The sequence below is a fragment of the Malania oleifera genome, chromosome 8 (genome assembly GCF_029873635.1).
Source record: "Malania oleifera isolate guangnan ecotype guangnan chromosome 8, ASM2987363v1, whole genome shotgun sequence".
Taxonomy (NCBI): Eukaryota; Viridiplantae; Streptophyta; class Magnoliopsida; order Santalales; family Ximeniaceae; genus Malania; species Malania oleifera.
This window is the reverse complement of record NC_080424.1, coordinates 25864454-25890628: the sequence shown is the minus strand read 5'-3', so window position 1 is coordinate 25890628 and position 26175 is coordinate 25864454. Positions and strand designations below refer to the sequence as shown.

Below are 26175 nucleotides of genomic sequence, written 5' to 3'. Positions count from 1 at the left end.
CCAACCCCGAAAAAAAAAAATAATAATAAATAAATAAATAAATAATAATAATAATAATAATAATAAAATAAATAAATAAAAAGATATTTTGGAGAAGACATTTTGAAAAGAGATATTTTGAGATATTTATATATAAATATCTTGGAGGAGATATTTATTTAGATTACTTAGGGGCTAAGTTAGGCTATAAATTCTCTTATTCTCTCTCATTCTCTCATTCTCTCTCTCTGTCTCTCTCTCTCAGTTTCTCTCTCTCTCTCTCTCTCTCTCTCTCTTGCTAAGATCCTTCGCCATTCGTCATCCGTTTCCAAAAACGGAGGGTACTGCGTGGATCAGAAGAGGAAACTCTACACTTTTAGTGGATAGGATCGTCGTTTCGGAGAGTTTCGGGTTTTCCCAAGAATCGAGGTAGGAATCTGATCCTAATTTTGATTAGATATTTGGATAGCAGTAGAAAACATAGTAAGGTTATGTTCTGTGGTTTTAGGTTTTAGGTTTTTGGGATCTTGGGTTGTTGATTTGGACCGTTTTCATACGAACTTTCATTTCGAGTATAAGGTAAGGGGAATTTGATTACAACAGCTATTTTGGAAAATTAAACCGCTAAAAAGCTAGTTTATGTTATTATCTATGATTTAACTGCTTATTTGTGAAATTCTACCGAGCAGAGATGCCGATTTGACGATTTTACGGTTTTTGGTAAAAACGAGGTTTTCGACGTGTAATCTCCAAAATTTTACAAACATCGTTTATTTTTGTTTATACTATAGTAGGAGAGGCTCGAATCCTTTATTTATTCAGTTAAACTATATATATTGAATTTCTATCATTTAGAGGGTTTTTGTATTAAACTTGTGTGATATATGTTGATATGGGAATGAATGGATTTTCTATACTATTGATATAGAATATGGGAACGAAGTTCCAAATTTGTTATACAGATAATGTGAATAAACAGAGGCTGGTAATACACCGAGCCGCATCAGTAAACAAAGAAGGGTAAACTGAGTGGAAAGACACCGGTTTGAACCCAAAGCTATTATGTGAATTTATGAAAAATACTGAAAATGCGCAGGTTATCATATTTGTATAAATTGAATTTATGATACACGGAACCACAGCTTAAGAGTCCCAGGAGGGTTGAAAAATACTTTCTTTACAGGGTGAAATGAAACCACTATTATATGATACGGCACGATATCGTAGCTAGATGTACACGTGCAACCACACGTATTAAACGATGTGGGTACCAAGATGGTCGGCTAGCAGGGTGAAACCATTGGCTGATATTGGGCCAATGGGGGCAGTTGGATCGTATGTAATTACTCGGCAGTGTCTGCACGAACAGGGCATTGGAGGAGTACCAATGCACAACCCGAGCCACAGGGTAAAACTGGTTATAGGGATATTTTGCTGTTGGTCATCTGATAAATCATTAAATGGTCGAAAGACAGATGTGGGAATTTTGTAATATGAATAATGATATACTTGATGCATTACTGTATTGAAAATATTTGATTTATATTCCAGATGTTGAATGAAAATATACATGTATGCAGTCACACACTGTTGTAACTCCTTCTTACTTACTGAGAGGTGTCTCACCCTATCTTACAACCTTTGTTTTCAGGTCCGTCCGTGCGTTGGTCCTAGTACATAAAGGGATTGGGGAGGTTATTTTGGTTAGCTTACGTAAGCATCTAAATTTTGTACTAAACTTGATGAAAGTCCTTTTTGGAGGGTTGTAATATGACGATTACTCTAAGTCCGAATGTATGTAAATTATGGATGTATTAGTGAACTCTGGTATAAGGCTAGTAGTAATCCCAATGGATGTTTATGTTTTTCCGCGACATTTACATCATGATTATGTATGATCTACACCTGTATGTCCCTGTTTAAGGCGGGTTGTTTCCATATCTTGAACAGGTATAGGTATTTGATGTATGTGAGTGACACCTGAGTCCGTGTAAAGGGCCGGGTCGTTACACCTTTTGGATTTTTTGTTTAATCCCCTCACACTCTAGGAGATGAGTTTCCTCATCATGATTTAACAATGCAAGCCCAACAAGCACTTGCCTCCATGATATATTTCCATCCTCCCAATTTATCAAAATTACTGAACATTCTAGGTGTTTTAGCTCCCTATTTGTGTCTACTTTCTTCTCCCTACCCATAGGTTTTTTCATAACTGAGTTGTGCCTCCTCTCCTCATTTTTGTCTTTTTGATCTCTTCAAACAATTACATAGCTCTGTCTTCAAAGCAGGGCTGCAAACAAGTCGAGCCAAGCCGAGTTGTGGCGAGCTCGAGCTCGGATCATTTATTTATATGTGAGCTCGAGCTCGGCTCAAGCTCAACTCAAGCTTAAAGTTTTCCGTTTGAGCTCAACTCATTCAGCATGTGTAGCTTGAGCTCAAACTCAACTTGACTAAAGCTTAAACAGGCCGAGCTTTGGCTCAAACTTGACTCGATTGAAGATCGTTTCGAACTAATAAATGAATCAAGCCACTAAGCTAATTAAATTAATTGATAATTAATAAATATAATTTGAGAAAAATTTATTTTAAAGTAAAAAATTTTAAATCAAATAATTAGTGAGATGAATATCGAGTTTGTTCATGAGTCTTATATTGAACTAGTTCACGAGCCTAATATCGAGTAAGTTCACAAGTTATTAACGAACTAGTAAACGAGCCAGTAAACAAGCTAACAAACGAGCCGACTCGCAAGCCTAGCAAGCTGAGCATGAACCAACTCAAGCTTGCCTCGTTTAACTTAATAAACGATTTGGAGTGAGCCATTATGAGCCAAGCACCAAGTAGCTCATGAGTGGCTTGGCTCATTTGCAGCCCTACTTCGAAGCCATCGAAAGACACACCAATGGCTTTGCTGACCATTTTTTTCACTTTTCGTAGTACCCAATCAAAGACTTGCTACTTAAAATGTGTGCTTTCCAGGTCTATTTCTTTCAACGCTTCAAAGTTGGGGATGTCCTGTGCATCAACCAAACTGGGATTGCTTTGTAGGGCCTCCAAGTGGATTGGAGGGGCTAGAATCAAAGCTAGATTAGAGGCAGCAGCCTGGGTATTTGGAGGCCCAAAATCCAATTCCACCTCAATGTCACTAGAAACAATGACTTGAGGAGGGGTTTTCTTTAAAAGGGAGTTCCAAAGAATGGACAACTTCCTAGTCGACAAGGATGGATCTTCGTGGAAATTAAAGGACCTAAAAGCATTTGGTAGGGCTGTTACGGAGGGTTTAGAAGCTGGGAGGCCAAAGGGGATAGGCGCCTCAAACAAATTGCCTCTACCCACGTTCAAGTTTGTCCCAATCTTGACGAAGGAGGAGAATGCTTGGGTCTATCTAGGCCTAAGATGTACTTCTCAACAACACTCACGTAAGAGTGTACAAAACTAGACATTCACCAACCCAAGAGTTTCTTGCTGCCTCTCAAGATCAGTTGAAGGGGCTTCTCACAACGAAGGCAGGCCAAGAAGACCAAATGCCTCCAACCGCCACTATTGGTTTCCAAGAGGGAGATGAATCTATCATGCTTGTTCGATTTCAAGAGAAGCGATAGGTTTTTTTCATTGTTACTCATTCTGTGAAACCATGAAGCTGAGGAGGTGGCTTTTCTCAAGCTCCAAAAATCTTCCAAGCTCAAAGGAACCAAGAAAGCTCCTCAATCTCTAGAAATATTGCCATACGACAACCATTACAAAGTTTTGTTAGCCTCAAGATTAGTTTTCCCCCCTTCTATGGCCAAGTCTAAAGATTTCCTCTCAATCCACACCAAATGCTTGCAAGGTGGGGAGGTGGGGGGGACCCCCCACTGTTGCAAGGAGCAAAAATGGGTTTAAGGTTTTTAGTCCCTTCACACAATGTGAAGGGTTCGGCCCATGATAGTTGGTATGAGAGCTTATACTGCCTCGTGATTCCGTTACCCTCCGATCGTGTGGTTATGTGAAGCATCAATGGGAGAATCATGCCATGCACTAATACCAAGAGACTTGATGCACTACAGTGGCATGCCGATCTTCAACGTGTTCATTGATGTATTGGAGGAATCCCAAAAGCAACAATAAGATTCCATTCATAAGTTGTCAAAAGAGTAAAAGTTCAAGGACTTTTTGGAGTTGTACAGACTATGCCTTTTTTTGTGGACACTACGACTTTAATGGAACAAAAGATTTAAAAAAGGTCAGAAGACTTTTCGATTTTTGCTTTGGGAGAAGGTAGCTTTTTTTGCTTCTTTATAGGTATGTTCCTTTGGATTTTTTCCCCTGAGGTGGGGGTGTTTTTTTGGTTTTTTTTTGGGGGGGGGGGGGGGGGGTTGGGGGGCAGGTGTTCATCACTATCCGAAGGTATCTTTTTTTGCTTCTTTATGGGCATATTCCTTTGGATTTTTTTTCTTTTTTTGAGGTAGGGGGTGGGAGGGTGTTCATCACGATCCAATTTTCAAAGGGTTCGGAAGGCAATACATTTGTAAAGAAAATTTTTTTCCTCTATCTCTTCTACTTCTTTAGTTTTTAATGGAATTGTCTAGTTATTTAATATTTATCCTTTGTGACGCTACTATACACACATCAGCTAATTACGGCACCTAACGACAATGTGAAATCATGGTTAGGAGATTTTCGCTGTCAGCATGGAACATCAATGGAGGAAAGGTTCGATCAAGTTCATGCACAACTTAGAAATGTGATCGAACGATCTTATGGTGTTTTTAAGACCAAGTTTTCAATCTTGAAGCAAATGGACCCTTTTGACATTGATGTCCTAAGGGACACATTGAATAATTATTTTGCAGTTCATAATTTTATAAGGAGTCATTGTTTGATGAATTTTTTTCCACAATTTGATCAACCAATGATGTTAGTTGGAGAGGAAAATGAAGGAGGTTGAGATGATAATGAACCAAGCAAGCCCCATTGGAGTGCACAAAACTAGCAATTTATGACTAGCTTTCGTGAAGGCAACAATTAGTCTAAAATATGGGATGATGTTAATTTCTACTATCATACTTTATAGCATAGTTGTTACTCTTATGATTTGCAATTTGATTCATACGATTCATACCAATTCTACACCAAATCAATTCAAATCTTACTAGCAAATCTAAAAACAACCTAATCGTTGCAGAATCTATCGACTCGCCTCATAAATCCAACAAATCAATATGAATCTATAGATTCACACTATTCTAGACCTATTGTATGACCCGATTGATTTAAAACCCCATTTCTTTATATATATATATAGATACATAAAGAAGTTTATTAGAAGATATAAGAATGTACAACAAAAGGGAAAAAGAGGAAAAGAAAGGAAAATCGGGAGCATAAGAAATTCTCCTTTTACAACAAAAACAAAAAACTACATCAGGAGATCATCATATTCTGAAAGCCAAGTCAATGAATACGTCCCGCTGGAAATATGACAAAAAGAGTCATTAGCCGACACCCACAAAGCCACAAGATAAACTACTCTACTCCAAACCAAATAATTAGTTGTGGTCACCCCTTTGAAAATTATGGTGTCTCTCTCCAACCAAACACACCAAATAACAGCCATAATAGAGCAATGCCACAAGGCTTTCGTATCCTTTCCTTTTCCAAAACCTATAGATGTGATAAAGCAAAAGCCCTTCAAAGTGGAGGGACAAATCCAATCTTCACCACATATACCAAACAATTTATTCCACACAGACCAAGTAAAGGGGCAATGAAGAAACAAGTGTGAGAGAGTCTCCTCACAACTCAAACAAAGGGCACAATCATCTAGTGATAGGGCCTTATTAGGCCTTCTCTTCTAAAGCATAACATTATATATTACACGATTACCTTCCATTCCTTGTCTAAGTCATTTTTGTGCTAAAAAAGAGAAGAAAACAGAACTTTAAGTCTTATGTTGTTGGAGGATGAGAAGAAAGGAATCAAAGGATAGAAAACTCATCAACTAAGGTGGTGCTCATGTTTCGTTGTGTTGCTAGATTCAAAGATAGTTTTTCATAGTTTGTTCAATTATTATTAATTTTTAACGTTAATTATTTTTTCTTTTTAATTCAAGAAAGAATATGCATGAAATATTCTTTTGTATTGTTGATAAACAATTAAACACCAAAAGTTTTCAGTCTTATTATTTTTTCTTGATTCCTTCCCTCAAACAGCATAAATTTTTTTTTTTTTTATTAATATTTCTTGACTCATTCCCTTACACTTGCTTTGTTTATGGAAAGCATACATATGAAATATGATCTTTTTATTGTCAAAATTAAAATGTATTGTACTATTTTACTTCTTGGTCATTTATCAATATATGAATGTCATTTTGAATTGATTTTGGAAATTTTAACCAAATCTTACGATTTGATTTCGATTCGATTCTCGATTCCCAATATTGGAATTTCGATTCATGATTTGAATCTTGATTTAACAACTATGCTTTATGATATAATTTGTAATATCGACTGTACTTAAGAAGTACGATATCTTACAGTAGATGGTATGCTTTTACTTATTATTTATTGGTGGCTCTTGCTATTTTATGTCTATTTATAATTAAATAATATTTTTACTTTTTATAGATTTTGTATTAAAATAAAATATTTGTAACAAATATTTTTATGTTTCTATATTATTTTTCTATAATAAAAAAACAATTTTGATTTCTCAAAAAGTTTTGCTCTTGACAATTCAAAAGTTTAAAACAGAAAAAGCATACATTCAGAGGTTAGTTACCAAATGACAAATAATTAAGCATTCAGATTCAAAGGCTGGTTCTAATTATACACAGAATCCAGTTCATAGATTAAAAAATGCATAGAATATTCAAGGCTTAATGCTTAATTTTTGTCAGATGCCCCCTAACAACCCTATGTCAAAATAATTGGACGTTTTCATTTTTTGCCATTTATTTGCTAACATTTATGCAAGGTGTTTCTCATGGAAATATGGAAATATTTTCAATGACCATGAAATTGTAAAATATAAGTCATGCATATGTGCGACATTATAGAATAAGAATATGAAACTTACATGGTAAATAAGCTCAGAAGTTTGTTGTACTGAAAATTTATATTAGATTTACCCTGCTGCACTTCTCATATCAGTGCATGATGAATTTTTCAGTTGTGTATCTTTCAGGAGAATTAGTTTCAGGGAATCACAATGATGAGCAATATTGTTAAAATTCAGAGTATGAGCAGAACAAGCGTAGATTAACTTTGTCTAAAAGTTCAAGGGTAAGAGATACATTTTCATCAATTAAAAGAGGAATATTTGCAGGAAAATCAAAATAACGGTGGGAGATGCTCTCCATACCATAAAGGGTCTATATATCAAGCTTATTTTGTGAAGGCGATTGGAAGAGCTATGGCAATAGAATGGAACACTGTTTGGCTTAGAAGTAGATCTGTTGCAACAAAGGCAGCATGCCATTCAGTAACCATAATGATTTTGAAACCATAAAACAAGATTTAAAAGCCAGAGGTGAAACTTTCCATACCCGGAGTCCAAATCCAATGGGGAGCCACAGAGCTGACAACCAGTACAAATAATATCTTCTGCTAAACTATCATCTCCTATTTCATATAATCTTCTGCTGATGAACATCTTTTCCTCCTCATATTCAGCAAGAATTCTCCAAGTAATTGGCAGAAAAATTTCACCAATGGATCCATAAAAGGTTGCTTTACAGGAATTAGTTAGATTTGATAGTCCAGAAAGTGAGAAACAGTCCTGAGACTTCCTTTCTTCATGGTCTTTCCAGTTCCTTTTCCATTGTCTCTTCTGTGTAAGTTCATTATCAGTGAATATTCTCAAAACAGGATAGCTGGTGCAGTCCATAGTTAGGGTCATACACAAATGAACTGAGGATGAAAGTCTTAATATGTAAAGAAAAAAATAAAACCAACACAAATGCATGACTCCATAAACTATATTCCATCATCCAAATGCATAACAGAGTATTAAATTGAATTAAGATTCCCATAGTCATAGAAAAATGTTAGAAAACAGTTAATAACTAAATACCACATCACTTAACACACATACAAACAGAATCAATGTTCTACAATGATAAACATCTGTCTCCATGCATAAGTCCATCTTCTCAACAAACACAAACACACAACTGAAATGGAAGATGACCACAGACATGGTTGGTAGTGCCTGACAAGGCAGAAAGAAAAAAAATAATAATAATAATAATGATAATAATAATAATAATTTTTAAAAAAAAAAAAAAGGATACTAGTTAGTAGCACATGTTAAAATTTAATGACTGGTGGGGCATAAAAAGAGAAGTTAATCTAGGGAAACAATCATAGAATAAAGAAGGAACAACCAGAAAACAATATCTCAAATGTAAAATGGAAGGAATGTTTTGGCATAATTAAAGGCATTTACATAACCACCTAAAAAAACATTTTTCCAAGGAATCAATTTAATGCAACCAAAAATATATTGAGTTCATATTCTATATGGAAGAGAAACATGTAATCAACCATTCTTGAGACTGCCCAATTTTTTATGGCACAATAAACATTAGAGAATTAAGAGAGTACTTGATAGCTATCCAATTCGACAGTGTTAGGAATAGATCCAGCTCGCTGCGCCCACTCTATCACCTTCTTAAGCTTTTCCCTAGTTGTTGCACCAACTCGGCAATCCTTTAGTAAGTCATCCACACCTGCATAAATGATGTCAAATATAGCCTCCATTTGTTGAGATCAAGTGGTTCTTTGTTATAGCAGAATGAAATTAAGGGAAAGAAGCATGTCCATGATGTTGGATGAGGTATGTTTCATTGTATTAAAAATTCTAGCATTCTCTTTTAGTTTCAAAATTCAAAGTGTAAATAATATCAGCAGAATAAAATTTGCATCTAACCAGTTTCTATCAACATCTCAGGGGGGAAAAAACAAAAAAACAAACAAGCAAACAAACTTCTATCTAGACATTTCAAGAATCAGTTAAATCAATCTTATTGTCCTACAAACATGTACTAATGTAATTTAAACAAAATTTCCTATATTTTTCCCTTAATAAAAAGTAAAGTGTCACGGACGTGTAGAGTTCCCAATGGCCAAAAAGAATCACCCTTGCCAATATCCTCCTAAAGTGTCAAGGAGTCATGCCCATGCAGCGGCAAGACAACACCAAGTCTAGCCCAGCCATACTCATCCTCGTCCAAGGAAACACTCAAATGTCCAACCCAGTGGTCAAGTCTCACAGCTCAACAGCCCTGAACCAACTAAGGTCATCACCAAAGAACCCAAACTCCAACGGTAAGGGAAATAACTCACATTCCACCAGTACTGAGGACAACACTCATCCCCACAGCACAACCAGGGTAGGGCTGAGCACTATTCGATTAAAACCGAATTAACCAACCAAATTGGCAAAGTTCGGTGAAAACAATTCGGTGAATATATTTAATTTGGTCAGTTCAGTCAGAGTTTCATGAATACATCAGTTTTTCAGTGATCGGTTCAAGTAATGGGATTCTTGGTTCGACGAGCCAAATTAACCGACCCAAATAATATATAATAATATATAATAATATATAAAATATATTTTCATAATTTATTTTTTATTTCTTTGGGCTTGGGCCCTTTGCTGCAAAACACCCCCTAGCCCCTAGGCCCCAGCCCCCAATCCTCAAGTCCCAACTCCCACTTCCCCTTGGCCCTCATCCTCTACCTCATTCGGCAAACCCTAACCCTAAATCAAAAAAGTAAAAACCCTAACGCTGATTCCTAAATCTCTAATCAATACTCACTGTTGCCAGTTGCCTATCACCTGTCACTAACCCCCTTTGGTAGTTTGAGTCATTTGACACTTCGACCTCCTCCTTTAGTGACTCATTTGAATCAATCCCAGACTCCCTTTGGTAGTCCGAGTCCTACGATCCTCTGACCTCCATCATATATTTGCGATCCTCCAAAGTCAAAAGTCGAATCATTGATTCACCATCCTCTAAGTCATGATCCTCCAAGACCTCTATCTCGCCAATCGTCCTCCTTCCTCCACCCGCACCACCGATTTGCCAGAAAAAGTTCCATAAGTAATGTTTGAAGCTTGAAGCCTTGAAGAGTTGAAGGTAAGGCATTTGTCATGTTTTCAGGCCTTTCACAATTGGCATTTGACTGTTTTGAATCGATTAATTTTGGTTAACTGAATTACTTGAACTAAAATTTTGTCGGTTAAGGCTTCGATTAAGGCCCACAATTCGGTTTAGTTCGGTTAGGCTTCCTAGTTAACCGAATTCCTTTGATGAATTCAGTTAATTCACCAAATTCACCGTGCCGACCGATTGCTTTACCTTAAACCAGGGTCTTAGATGATAACACACAACTGTATAGTCAACAACTAAGAAAGACGTACTCCCAAACCTCCAGACCAAGAGACCCGCACGATCTCATTCCTAAATGAATCATCTGTGGGGCTCTCAATCCCACACGGAAGCCCAGGAAACCCTTCGAGGATGTCAAGAACCCGCCTTTGGCTCTGAGCGCTCCTTAGGGTTGCTCACTTAGTACCCATCATGATACCAATAGGAAGCTCACCAAGTGTTCCCCTAAAAGTCATGTCTTTGAAGCATTCTCAGTCACATACAACTATACAAGTAACCACCAAGGATCTAATGATCGCACATCTTAAGATCGAGAACACCACCATCAAAACTATCTGAACCAACCACAATGTCACAGAGACATGATGAAACCATCCCCGTGACCATCGCATAGTTGCATCAAGGTTAACCAACCATACCTCCAATTCAATAATCATATAGCATAATGATGTGTTAGAGTCATAGAAATCTAAGACCCTAACACAAAGCCATGGCTATCAAAGCCTTATAAAAGTTAATCAATTGTCAAGAGGAACAATCAAAATCTCCTATTCAGAATCAAAGTTACAACTAGAAGACAACTTTTAGGGGAACCTCATCCATCTCACCAAGGAAAAATAAAAAATAAAAGCTTCATCAAATCTTGCTCTCATTTTAGTGCTCCAACCTTCAATTTTTCTTGCATTGCTCCCCATACATCTAATTTCCTCAATTCAGCTATATGATCTTATGTGCACAGGTTTCACAATTTTCTAGCATTTTTAATTTCACAACAAAAAACACAAACACATTGCACCCACTTGATTAAAGTTTCTATGAATCTCAATAACAATCATCCAATTGATAAAATTTTGCATTGTATTTCTATGCGTTTCATTCTCTTCTCTCCCATCATTATGGATAATAGTTTGAATGTTTGTTCTCAGGTCGAAGTTATTTACAAACATGTTAGAAACATTCTTATCTGTCCACAGTAAGTGCATGTCATGACAGCTTAGGATCTTTCATATCTCACTAGTTCAATGTGTTTGTGTGTTGTAAAGGACACGCTACTTCAACATTGATTATTAACAGTTGACGTAAATGGTAAGGATAGTCCTCAAAGACTTTATATCATGACTAAATCAAGGTGTGGCATCACACTCTAGTGATATGATAAAAATCTCATTTTTCTTCATGTTTTACAAAATTAGGAGAACAATTCAGGCAAAAGAATCTTGCTTAACATGTTAAGCTTCTGTTTTTTTGCTACACAAAATTTCCTAACATATAATACTCAAAATGGATGCTCAAGCCTAAACTCATTAGTAGAAAATCACATACAAGTTAACAAAAATAGCTAAGATTCTTGGTCTAAGAAACCAGCCCCGGGTTGATTTATCATTTCATAAAAAAACTGGAAAGACTCGTACCCTAGAGGCTTTCTTCTCCAAGAAAGAATTCCTCATGATTTATGCACTCGTTACAAACCAGCATACGGCTCAAAGGTTTTGAAACTAGCGAATTTAATTCAAACAGGTAACATCAACAAGTCAACTTCAAGTCCTATTATGTAATTAGCATCAAGCAGCAAAGAGAGGGCAATACAAAGATCATCTATTGTGAAACCCACTTAGTTCACAAGAAAGAGAAAAATGAGAAATTACCCTTTGTCATAAGTGATTCATAAGGGTGGACCAAGCACAATAAAGATGAGCAATGGACTGTTCTGGCTTCAACAACATCATGAAATTTAGTAATCCTGGCATCTGAAAAAAGTAGAAAGACATTAAGACTCCACAATACAAGATGAATTATTATGGATGGACATCATAAAATTCAGAGTCAAAATACTATAATACCACAAACCAGAAAACTAGATTGACTGGCATGATACGCAGTACCTTGAAGAAAATTTTGCATATAGATGAAACAAATACAAACAGATCCATAACAAACCAAACCAGAACAAATAGCACCAAAATAAGGAAATAAATAATTGTATTGCAGAGAAACAAACATATATTCCTACATGTACAATTTGCCTCTGGGATCTATCAATAGTTATGAAGCTTTTGAACTCAAACCACAAAAGGAAACATCAAATTCCTAGGCATTTAATGGTGCATCCGTGGGTGGATGAGCAGGGGGCACCCCATTCCTCTGCAAAAACAAGGACCCTCTTCTTTGTTTTATGGAGACTTATTTTTCATTATTGAACTGCCATTTTGGTCTTTCTTCTTTGTTAAAATCCAAGTGTCACCTATCTCCTCCTAGAAAATCAAAGTACAAGAGGAAAACCAAATCAAATCCCAATGGTGTCTTTCATTTCTTGGATACCCATCATTACCATCAACATGGACATCACTTTCCTTTGTAATTGAAGACAGGAAACTCACAATATTATTTTTCACAGCCCTTCATATCCACAAATACAAACCAAACCAGAACAACTGGCCCCGAAATAAGGTAATAAATAAATGTATCACAGAGAAACAAACACATATTCTTACATCTACAAAATGCCCCCAGGAAGATTTTAAAATCAAGCTGCGATAGGAAACAATCAAACTCATAGGAATTTAATTGTCCATCCATGGATAGATAAGTAGGAAGCACCCCGTTCCACTAGGGGAAAAAATAAAGGATCCTCTTCTTTGTTTTAAGGAAACTTTTCTTTTATTTTTTATTTTTGAATTGTCATTTTGGTCTCTCTTTGTTAAAATGTAAGTGTTCCATATCCATATCTCTTTCTAGAATATCAAACTTCAGGAGGAAAAGCAATTCACATCCCAATTGCTTCTTCCATTTCTTTGATACCCATCAATATGGGCATCAATTTCCTTTGTAATTGAAGACAAGACACAATATTATTGTTCATTGCATAAATTATCAGAAGAAAATGGTAAACATAATGCCCCAAAAATGAAACTTTGAATAAGCCAAGTGATCTACAGATGCAACTTAAAAATTGAGTAAAAGCATAAGCACAATTTACAATGACATTGTCAAAAATATCAGAATAAACCACATACTTTCACCCTTTCAATTCAATGTGGCATATTTCCCAATCGATAGGCATTTGATCCCCAGTTCCCACTGCATCAGTCATCCAATACTCTGCATGTTCATCTCTTCATTGTGCACTCAGATATGAATATTTTGGGCTGTTACCACCATGATCCTTCCTCCCCTTTTAACTAAATCTTGGGCTAGGGTCTCATTCAACCACAAGCTAGATAGCCCACCACATCTGCCCCTTGACTAAAACACCTCTCCTTGCTTAGTGACTTCTTCTCATTAATCAAGTAACACACCATTGGCATTCACTTTCCATTTCTCCATCTCAAGAAACCCCTATATGTAAAGTCTTGTTTGGTACACAAGGAAGGTCAACTCCTATAGCAGCTTTGTGCTTTTCAATAACTCTATTAATCAATTTACTAAAGATGAGTCTTGGGACCACGATTACTAATCTAGTACCTTTTGCAAAACATGACTATTTTTTTGTTTTGTAAGCGCTTTTCACACTTTACAATTGCATGACAGACCATAATGATATGAATTCTTAATGATTATTCATTGGGCATCCCCTATAAGCGATGTGTTGCACTTATATCACCCAAGTGTACCAAAAAGTTGGCAAGGGTGGGGCTAGTTGCGCCCCGAAGCAACGCACGGTGCCCGCGCTTGGGTACAATGTCAAATATACAAGGGTTTCAGCATCATTTTGGATGTGGACAAGTCAAGAAGTTAGTTTAACAGACTAGGATTAGATTAGCAACTTGGAATATAGGGACACTTAAAATATAAGCATGTAGATAGTGGGCACAATGATTAGAAGAAGAATTAATGTAATCTGCCTTCAAGAAACTACATGGGTAGGGGACAAAATTGAAAAATCAAGATTCAAACTTTGGTGCACTGGAAAAGAAAAACATAAGAATAGGGTAGGAATCATTGTAGACCAAGACCTAAAAGGAAGTGTTGTAAATGTCAAAAGAGTAGAGAACAGAATTATAAAGAGATGGTCTTAGGCCAAGAGATAATATATGCCATTAGTGCTTATACTCCTCAAGTACACTTTGTAGGAAACCTTAAGAGACAATTTTGGGAAGATATGGATAGTATTATACAAAGGATATTAGGGATTGAGAAAATATTCATAGGAGCATATTTAAATGAACACATAGAAAAGGATAATAAAAGTTATGAGAGGATACATGGAGAACATGGATATAAAGGCAAAAATGAGTTTGCAAGAATGATCTTAGACTTCACCATGTCGTATGATTTTATTACCATGAACACTTGCTTTAAGAAGAGAGAAAAATGCTTAATGACTGTCAAGAGAGGACAAAACGAAAGTCAAATAGATTTTTTTCTTAACTAGGAGTGTAAATCTTTTATCATGTAAGGATTGTAAAATTATCCTACGTGAAAACTTAACTACACAACATACATATTAGATATATATATATATATATATATATATATATATATTCAAAAATGGAAGAGAAAGGATAACATAAATCATTGCAAGAGAACTAGGGGGTGGAACCTAAAGAGAGAAATATAATAAAATTTAAAGATAAAATGATCAAAGATGGTGATTGGGCAATAGAGGATGGTGTAGACACAAACACTCTTTCAAGTATGATAGCTAGCTCTATTAAAAAAAAAAATAGCAAAGGAGATTTAGGCGAATCAAAAGGAAGATTCTCGGATAGAAAAGAAAGTTAGTGGTGGGATCAAGCTGTCTAAAATCTATAAAGAGAAAAAGAATTTGGTATAAAACATGGGGAACATATAAAAACATGGAAAATTTTGAAAAGTACAAAGAGACCAAAAAAAATGCAAAAAAGGTCATTACCAAAGCTAAGCATAAATCATTTAATAATTTATATGCTATATTAGATACCAAAAAAAAGGGGGGGAAAGAGACATATTTGAACTTGCTAGAGCTAGAGGAAAAAAAAAAAAAACAAGGACTTAGGTAATGTAAAGTGAATAAGAAGTGAGGATGATATTATCTTAGTTAAGGAAGAAAACATAAAAGAAAGATGGCAAACTTACTTCAGTTAGCTATTTAATGAAATCCACATAGAAGGCTTAAACTTAAAATTGATAAATGAGGAAAAAAACTAAGAATATGAGATTTATTCGCAAAATTAGAGTTAATGAACTCAAGTTTGCATTAAGAAAGATGAAAAATGGAAAAGCAATAGGATTGGATCACATCCAATTGAAGCTTGGAAATGCCTAGGTGATAATGGAATTATATGGTTAACTAATTTACTTAACACAATTAGAAAAACTAAGAAAATGTCAACCAAATGGAGGAAAAGCACTTTAATACCTATATACAAAAATAAAGAAGATATTCAAGTCTAATGAGTTTATCGTGGATAAACTTATGAGCCATACAATGAAATTGTGGGAAAGGGTAGTTGAACAAAGATTAAGGTTAGAAACGAGGATCTCAAAAAATCAATTTTGGTTTTAAGCAGGTGAGATCAATTATAGAAGCTATATATTTTTTAAGAAAATTAATGGAAAATTTTAGGAAAAAGAAAAGGAACTTGCATATGGTTTTTACTGCCTTAAAGAAAGTGTATGACATGGTACCTAGGGAAGTTCTATGACGGGTTTTAGAAAGAAAAAAAAAAAACATTAAAAGTGGGGCATACATAGTAGGTATATAGATGTCATTAAGGATATGTGTGATAGAGCAATGAGTAGCATTAGGAATACAGGTGGAGAGGCTAAGTAGTTCCAATCACAATAGGTGTACATCAAGGATCGACTTTAAGCCTTCATCTTTTTGCTCTAGTTATGAATGAACTTACTAAGAGTATGAGAGTATCTAAAATGAGGTTCCATTGTGTATGTTGTTTGTAGATGATATTGTCTTGATTGATGAAACTAGGGGTGGAGTAGAATCTATGTCAGAATAATGGAGATAAGCTTTAGAATTTAGAGGTTTTAGGATAAGTAGAAATAATACAAAATACATGAAATGCAGTTTCAGCCGTAGTAGGAGGAATATTAGAGAATAAGTTAAAATTGATGATCAAGAAATCAATAACACCAATAGATTCTGAAACCTTAAATCTATTATGAAAGCTGAAGGAGAAATTGAAGATATAAAGCATAGAGTTATAACAGGTTGGGTAAAATAAAGAAGTGCTTTGAGCATGTTGTATGAACTTAGAATGCCCTTAGAATTAAAAGGGGAGCTCTATAGGACGGTTGTAAGATCAGCTATGCTATAAGGATCAAAATGTTGGGTAACTAAGAAACAACATATCCAAAAAGTAAAAATTTCCAAGATAAGAATGATAAGATGGATGAGTGGCACAACATTAAAAGATGAATTAAGGAATGAACATATTCACGATAAGTTAGGCGTAGAAGATAAGGGAGGGACAGCTCATGTGGTTTGGCCACCTAGGCAAAATAATGCATCGGTAAGGAGTGAGCTAGTTACTGTGAGGGGCAATAGAAGGAGTAAAGGTAGACCTATAATAACTCGGAATGAAATAGTAAGGATTTAATAGCCCTGAATTTGTCAAAGGGAATTGCCCATGATCGTGTAAATTGGTGGAAAAGAATTCATGTAGCCAACCCCACTTAGTGGGACTTGAGGTTTGGTTTGTTGTTGTTATGGTTGTTGTACAATTGCATAACAAAATTTTTATGTTCGTAGGCCATACATGGCTCTTTCCCCTGATAGCTGTGTTATGTGTTATGATAATAATCAAGAGCATGCACATTTACTCATTCATTGCTCTGTAGCTGGGACATTATGGAGTAAGCTTTCAATTTGATGGGAGAATGTTGGATTTTGTCCTCAGATTTTGGAGGAGTTATTATTGGTTAATTCTATTTGCTTTGGGTTATGGAAAAAGGCCAAGGTTTTCTGGTACTACATTGTTCATGCAATTATTTAGGCTGTTTGTTTGATTGAAGAGGAATGATCGGATTTTTTGGGTTCGAGATCTTATTTTGAAAAGGGTTATTTCTTGTGGCTATATTGTGGGTGTTTTGCTCATGGTTTGCTTGTTAATATGGCTTTCTCTAATATTCAATAGGATTGCTTGGCTTTTTTAGCTTACCTTTTTGGTTTATTTGTGTCTTACTAGTTTTAGTTTTTCCTTTCTTTTTTATTTTCATTTTGTGAGTTGAAAATTTATTATCCTCTTTGTACTCACTTTATCCTATTTTTAAATGAATTTCTTCTTTTTCTATCAAAAAATAAATAATATAATAAGCAGAATTTCCATATGCACATTTTCACATTTCGCTCTCATTATCAATTATGAGACCTCAAATGTGGTTCACAACACCTCCTTTATCAATAGAGCTTGAATCATGATGACATTAATTGAACATGATTCAAACACTACAATTACCAAATTTGATATTATAGAACTATCATTAAAAAGGCAGCCCGGTGCACAAAGGTCCCGCATATGCGGGGTCCAGAGAAGGGGCGGACCACAATGGGTCTATAGTATGCAGCCTTTATTCAATCAACTTGGGATTATTGCATTAATTTGTTATCCATATTAGATAGTATTCATTGAAATTTGAATACCCTCCCCCTACCATCACCACCCCACCCCCACCCCCACCCCCACCCCACCCCAAAAAAATAAATAATAAATAATAAAAAGAAGCAAAATCCCATGTCCACCACTGAGTGCCGCTATGGGAGCCCAAAAGCACTTCCACTTCAGCAAAGTGCTTTAGCAGTCTTGCTCGTGTTTGGCAGCAACCCAAATCTGTGTTGTGCCATAAAGTATAGTTTCCTTAGTGCACTTCTAAGTTCCAATTAGAACAAGAAATTGGTCACTTGTCACAGCTGACAATGCAAGAACACGTTTTAGATTATTGTTTTTGGTTCCTAATAGAAACAGAACAGATGGAAGATGGTAAGTGCTGCAAAATAAATATTCAAATACAATTTGTCAGCTTCTTTTTCAGTCAAGGACACAACCATACAGCTTTCATTTCTCAAAAATAGGCTAATAGAAATTTTTGAAATCACAAAAAATGCACTTTTTTCTTGGTTCCTTTTCCATTAATCCATTTCAAATCCTTTTGTCTGATCAACCATCCACATAAAGCCCTTGATCTGAACTAAAGACACTCAAGCCCTGGTGAAAACATTTTTAGCTTTTAAGTGACTTGTATAGAATACAGCAACTTAATTTGGTAGTGATTCTGTCTACTGTATTTATTTAAGATGTATATTGTATAGTCCTCTCACAAGGGCAATTTTTCGGCAAAGATATTGTGAGCCAATGTGGTTGCAACTTGCAAATGAGTAAACACTACATTTTTGGTTAACAAGATATTTTTTCTTTAGATCATTATTCTTTAGCAGATTTTGTAGGACATAAATTCTTTGATTGTTTATGAGATTTTATGCGTCCAGTATACGAGAACAGCTTCCCCTTTGAAGCCTTTTCTGGTTTTTTTCTTTTGGCTCTTTGGACGTCTTGTTCTCCTCTTTATTGTACTTCTTTGGTTACCTGTTATTCCTCTTATTTCACTTCTTCTATTAATACATGTTTTTCACATCCAAAAAATAAAATTTTGAAAAGTCTCTTTTCTGAAGCTAGAATTTCAAAACAATATACATGGTTATCATCCCACTTCTGATTTGTTTCCCTTTTGAACCATCAGGAGGTTCATTTGTCACTTGGCTGAATAAACTGCTTTCACTATCAAAGATTAATTATTTTAATCACTCAATTCCATTTATATTGCACCTCATTTTAAATGCTTAATTTTCACAAATTACTAGCAGAACCCCAACATTCTAGAATCAGACATAATAGATTTATGCCTCCAGATTTTGTATTCAAATTCAAACTAGGTCAAGCTAGATCAAGAAATGCACGAGCAATATGTCCAACTAAAACTATCAAGGACACCAAATTCATAAGAAACTACAAGAGGGTTTTTATGACTGCAATAAAACTAACGGACTTAAATTCAAAATGAACTAGTATCCAAAGTAGATGGCTTCTGTAAGTCAGTCACAGTATATCTGGCTCATGAAACACCATGTGTATCGAACTGCCAACGTTGCACAGTGAAAAGAAAACCACACAGCTGTTGAGCTTAGTACAACTATTTGTTCAAAGCCATATAAAATGTAGCTAATAGGGACAAGATTTAGTTATACAAGATATTAAAACAAAAAAAAAAAATGCTAACATAGAGCAACAGATGCAACCTTGGTGATAGAATTAACTTTGGAGGTTCAAGAGCCACCATTACAAGGCATTCCAATAATTGCAAAGTAAGCAAAATGTAAAGAACGAGGTTACCCAATAACACAAATATATAATGGGTTACCTTATTCTTTACATTTTGTTGAATTCACACAGATTACACGCGCACACACAAATTATTTTCACCAAAAGAATGAAATGTAGGTATCACATGGATCTTACTTTGTAGCAAAATGACATCACCAGCAAACACCATTGATCCCATTTGCTTTTGCCACAAGGATATGGAGAAAAATGGCCTTGTATCATCACAAACCTGAATATCAGTCCTGATTGATGCTCCCCCTTTCGAAAGCTTATACTGCCCACGAAGAGACCTTAATATCAGAAAATATATATACTTGCGTTTCATTAGAAGCACAAAACCGAAAAAACCAGGATAATTTTTACAAATCTAATTGCAAAAATGGTTTTTCTAAGCACTAATGCAACAACACTACACCAGATGATACTAGTTGAGATAAAGATCAAGGCCTTTCTTTCTTTTCTTTTGTATATACCCATAAATATGTGCATAAAATATATATATATATATATATATATATATATATATATATACTTACAACCTACTGATATAGACCATGATTTCAGCCTATTTTGCACGTTAGAAGCAAAAGATTGCACAGCTCTCAGATTAAAAATGGGGGGTTCAGAGAGAGAGAGACCTGAACGGGGGTTGATCGGTGAACAAAGTCGAGGAGCTGAACATAGTCGCCGATGTGAGAAGCGGCGGAGGAAAGATCGATTAGGGGTCCATACCATCCGATTGCTGCCATTACTACCTATATATTTGATTATTTTTCACAATGGAAGGGGTCGGTGTCCTGCCGCTGCCGCTGCTGCTGCTGTCTCTGTTTTTTTTTTTTGCGTGCCTGCGCGCGTGCTTCTTCGAGGTTTTCATTTTGTCCTTGGGAGGGTCTAGCGCGGAAACTGGAAAATACAAAAATGAAGTGAAGATGAACACATTACAATATTAGGATTGTGTTTGTTGAAGATGCATATCAAGATGGAATCCATTAAAAATGTAATCGAAAACCAATCAAATTATCATCTCGAGCTTCAAAATGCAAACCAAAGGGAGGAGGGGTGGTTGGTTTTGTGGAACCCGAACCAAGAAAAAGAAAAGAAAAAGAAAAAAAAAAGAGAAAGCAAAAAAAAATAAAAAAATAGAATGGTTTGGGACAGGACCAAACCATGGACAGTTTCGAAAATCTCAGGTAAATCGTTGACGGTTTTATCAACCGAGAGTTTTTATATAAGGACATGGGAAAATTGGTTTGGTAAGTGACCAAACCGTCGATGGTTTTCCCTGAACTGAGCTTACTTAAGTGAGAAGTAAGCTTAAAATTTTATAAATTTCATTTTTCTCTCTCTCCTCTCTCTCTCTCCAAATCAGGGTTTCACTCTCTCACTCTCTCTCTAGCCTAGGATATCTCCACACATACTCTCTGGTCCTCTCTTCTTCCTCCCGGCTTGTCGGTTTTCGTCCTCAGCCGGTTAAGAAGTTAGGATTGTGTTTTCCAAAGTTGTAAGCAGTTTCTCAAGAACAGGTAAGGAGATTAAATTATGTCAGTTATTTTTTAAATATAAACCGATTAAATTAAAGTATATGATTACATGAATAGTATATATGTTTTTCTGAACGAATCAGGCATATGAAAATGATAGTTTGATTATTATACGTATTCGGGGAAAACTAACGTGAATGGGTTGATAATCTTTTTTTTTTCAATAAAACATATAGTTCGAGTTAAATTAAACCCTAAAAATGATCATACCCTTGTTTTCAGCAAATTATATGTTCCCCGGGCAGTTTAGTATGTTATGATTTATTAGTCAAAATTGTGTGGCATGAGAACGAGTATTATGGCATGATTAAACATGATGGTTTTATCAGTACAAAATATGGCGGCTTATGTTGAGTAATGATATGTTGGTTTTATACCGAGGCAGAATATGGCAGCTAATGCCGAGTATGATATATCGATTTTATACTGAGACAGAATATGATGGCTTATGCCAAGTATGATATGTCAGTTTTATACCGAGACAGGAAATAACATATTTATACAAAACTATGAACATGTCAGGTTTTATACAGTTTTATGAAAATGAAATCATATTAAAGTTTTTATTACGTAAATTGCAATATATGGTTTAAGAACCCTAAGGGATCAGATGTAATGAAAGCATGGTACCGTAGTTGTCGTCAGGAAGTTAGTGCAACCACACTAGTATGATAGTGTGGTGTGGGATAGTCGATTTGGCTTGGGTACAGTACTACTCCTGAAGGACATTCGGGGAGACTCCTCCTGAATGACATTCCAAGAGATCTTCCTGAAGGACATTCTGGGACAGGGTAGGCAAATCGTACTTACAGATGTACCAATTTTGACTTAGCATTGGTTGGCTGGCCATATGCTAAGTCCAGTATTCGGACCGCACAACCCATCGTGGGGGGAAGCATATCGTTAGCCTCGTTAGCCCAACAAGGTTGGCTCTTCTATGCATATATTTGTGAATTTACGAGAAAAGGGGTTATTGTGAGTCGAATTATGTTATGAAGGAAAGTATATGTATTTTTGGTCATACAGGCGAGTACAATTTTCAAATGTCATTTTCTGTTTAGTTAAATAAATGGAAATACTATATTCACACTAAAACTCATGTTAGCCACACATTGGTGATAATCTAATTCGTCTTACTAAGAAGTGTCTCACCGCAATATCCATCTCATATTTTAGGTCCTATAGGGAATCGTGCCTAGCGGGCTACAGGGTTGGGATTAGACTTATTGGTAGTTATTGTAAGTGCCAGTGAGACACTAGCTTATTATGTTTGGTTTACTTTGGGTGTAATATATAATATGGAGATCTATATGTATAACTAGGATGGTTAGAACTCTAGTAAAGTGTTTTGAGGTTGTATGTCTTTTGTTGCATGTTTTGTTTGCAGTTATGGACAAGAACACCTGGGATCCCCTTTTGGGGGCTGGTTGTGTAATTTATGGTATCAAAGACTATTACAAAGAATTAAGCATGTAGAAATAGCACTCCGGGCTCCATTGGGCTCGAGGCGCTACAGTTGTGGTATCGGAGCTCCAAGTTGATAGGTCCTGTAGATTTTGGCAGATGATTTTACCAGAGTATAGGTTCGAGTTAGGATGAGAATAGGAAAGGGTAGGGTAGGTCATTTTGAGTTTTGTCTTGTAGCCTAGAGGCAGAAATCCCTTGATAGACTTCTGTGGTCTTCCTAAAATGACGGTTTCAAAAAAATCACAACAATCCATCGACTGTTTTGTTTACAAGAAGAGAGACTGGAACTCGAAAAGCTAGAATTGGAACGTCAGGTTGGTTGCGTATGTCATAATATCAGTGGTGATTTGAGGCCTATTCCTTAGAATGGTTAAATTTATATAAGAAAAGGGAATTAGTGGAGGTTGTTAGGGCTAAACTGTCGATGGTTTGCTCAAAACAGGCTCTCGGGATCTCAGTCTCAGGTTTTCCATCAATGGTTTCTGGGGTCTTAGTAAAACCGTTGACGATTTTGTGTTTGAGTTGTGTATGTGAAGTTTAAAGTGAGATTTTGTATTAAATAGGGTTTCTAGTTAAATAATTGAACCACTCATGTTGAGAAATTGGAATTCTAAATTCGTTCCTATTCTATCTTAAGGATGGATCCCAAGGATAACAATGTGAATGCCGGAGGACGTAGCAGCAAGGGGGCTTCCAACGAGGACGGCGATGATTCTGCCTCAGTGCTTCGTGGTTTTGCCTAGCAGTTCATGGCTGAGATCATGCGGAGTTCTATGGGGCAAAACTGTCCCACCATTAACTTGGGTTGTACCATCAAATAGTTTACCCGGATGAATCCCCCAGCTTTCTTAGGATGAGCTGACCCAATCGTAGCAGAGATTTGGGTACAAGAGATGGAGAAGATACTGGCAGTGTACGCTGCACTGATGAGCAGAAAGTCCTCAATGCCACATTTAAGCTGACGGGAGAGGCCGAGCAGTGGTGGTCAGCTATGAAGCTACTCGAGGAGTAGAGGTCAGTACCTACAGCGTTGACTTGGAACCACTTCGGAGAGATCTTCTTTGATCGGTTCTTCCCCGCCTCCATTATAGATGCTAAGGTAGAGGAGTTCTTGAACATGACCCAGGGGCACCTGACAGTTCACTAGTATGTAGCTAAATTTGTTGAGTTGTCCCGTTTTGCCCAGTATATGGTGCCAAATGAGGCAAAAAAAGCACGAAGGTTCGAGAAGGGTCTAAGACAGGAGATTTACAAAAAGTTGGCAGTCTTGTAGGTGCGGGATTTCTCATAACTGGTGGACAAAGTCAACGTAGTATAAACAAATCGGCGGAGGAGCACAAGACTGCAGAGCCAGAGGAAGAGGCCCATGCCTCCTGGTTTTCGCACAAGTGCGAGTCAAGGTTCTTGGGGGAGGCAGGGTAACAGTGGAGATCAGAGATAGGAGATGGGAAAACATGCATACTAGGGTAGTCCATTTCACCCTATCTATCCCAGATGTAGAAAAGGCACCTGGGGGAATGCAGGAGTAGATCAAATACCTGTTTCCGGTGCGATAGGCTCGGCCACTTTGCACGAGACTTCCATGGGTCGTCGAACAATGCACGCCCACCAAATCAATATCGGGGAGGGAATTAAGCACCTCGAGGCAACTACCAAAGGAACACCGCCCAGGCGCGAGTTTATTCTCTAACTCCGGAAGATATGAAAAATGCGGGAGACGTGGTAACAAGTAATATCTTACTGTTTTCAAATAAATTTATTGTGTTATTTGATTCAAGAGTCACGCACTCGTTCATATCTCTGAGGTATGTTAAATTATGTGGGGTAGAAACTCAATTTTTAGATGCCAAAATATCAGTAGTCACACCAATAGGGACAGTAGTGGCATGCAGAAAAATGACTAGAAATTGTCCAGTGGATACTCAGGGAGGAATGTTACCTACTAGCTGAATAGTATTTGATATGCATGGATTCGATTTCATTCTGGGAATGGATTGGTTAGCCTCTAATTATGTGAGCATAAACTGTCATAGGAAAGAGGTAGTGTCCAAACTCCTTAGGAGCAGAAGTATAAATTTTTCGGGCGTGCGTGTGTTCCTCACCACAGGTTCTTTCAGTTATTCGAGCAAAGAGGCTACTCCAGGAGGGATGCCAAGGGTACCTAGCATATGTGAAAGAAGCACCAATAAAAGAACTAAAGCTGGAGGATATCCCAGTAGTAAAGGAGTTCTCAGATATTTTTACAGAGGACTTGTTTGGATTGCCTCTTGATCATGAAGTGGAGTTTGCTATTGATTTACTTCCAGGTAAGGCACCAATCTCTAAGGCTCCATATAGAATGGTTCTAGCTGAATTGAAGGAATTGAAGGAGCAGTTGTAGGAATTACTGGACATGGGATTTATCAGACCTAGTGTGTCACCCTGGGGAGCACCAGTGTTGTTCATGAGAAAGAAAGACGAGTCAATGAGGATGTGTATTGACTACCAGAAAATAAATAAAGTGACGGTTAAGAACAAGTACCCTTTACCTCGTATTGATGATCTGTTTGACCAACTTTGGGGAACACAGGTTTTCTCTAAGATTGATCTCTCATCCGGGTATCATCAGGTGAAAGTCAAATCAGAGAATGTTCCAAAGACTACTTTCCGAACTAGGTATGGCCACTATGAGTTATTGGTTATGCCTTTCGTACTGACTAATGCTCCTACCGTATTTATGGACTTGATGAATAGGGTTTTTCATAAATATTTGAATCAGTTTGTAGTGGTATTTGTTGATGATATTCTGATATATTCGAAAAGCCCTGAGGAGCATGAGACATATTTGAGACTGGTACTTCAGGTGCTTAGAGAATGGAAACTTTATGCTAAATTTAAGAAATACGAATTCTGGTTGGAACAAGTAGCTTTTCTGAGATATGTGATATCTCATGGTGGTATTTCAGTGGACCTGAGTAAGATTAAGGCGGTAGTGGATTGGACGAGGCCGAAGAGTGTTCATGAGGTCAAGAGTTTCTTGGGTCTAGTAGGATATTACCGCCGATTCGCAGAAGGTTTTTCTAGGTTATCGAGCCCTCTGATAAAGTTGACCAGGAAGAATGTGAGATATGAATTGAAAGATGAGTGTGAACGGAGCTTTTTGAAGTTGAAACAACGACTCGTCACTGCTCCGGTTATGACCATTTCATTAGGAGATGGTGGATTTGTTATTTACAATGATGCGTCTCAAAAAGGTCTTGGGTGTGTTTTGATGCAACATGGGAAGGTCATCGCATATGCTTCTCGGCAACTTAAGGAATATGAGAAGAACTATCCCACACATGATATGGAATTCGTGGCAGTAGTGTATGCATTGAAAATCTGGAGGCACTAACTATGTGGTGTGAGATACGAGATCTTCACGGACCATAAAAGCCGCAAGTACTTCTTCACACAAAAGGAACTAAATATGAGACAGAGGAGATGGCTAGAGCTAATAAAGGACTATGATTGTACC

At 36.6% G+C, this 26175-nt stretch overlaps 1 protein-coding gene across 1 annotated transcript in view; it reads right to left on the bottom strand.

The window, feature by feature from the left end:
- LOC131161719 (uncharacterized) overlaps nucleotides 1–20756 on the bottom strand; it is a 32996-nt gene extending 12240 nt beyond the window's left edge. Inside the window, exons 1-6 of the mRNA XM_058117679.1 lie at nucleotides 20310–20756; nucleotides 19807–19945; nucleotides 12004–12105; nucleotides 8568–8692; nucleotides 7508–7791; nucleotides 7324–7414 (exon numbers count right to left, since the gene is read on the bottom strand). Of these exons, the coding sequence (XP_057973662.1) occupies nucleotides 7324–7414; nucleotides 7508–7791; nucleotides 8568–8692; nucleotides 12004–12105; nucleotides 19807–19945; nucleotides 20310–20420 (852 nt within the window). The 5' untranslated portion in view covers nucleotides 20421–20756. The remainder of the gene's footprint in view (nucleotides 1–7323; nucleotides 7415–7507; nucleotides 7792–8567; nucleotides 8693–12003; nucleotides 12106–19806; nucleotides 19946–20309) is intronic.
- Nucleotides 20757–26175: the final 5419 nt, after the last annotated feature.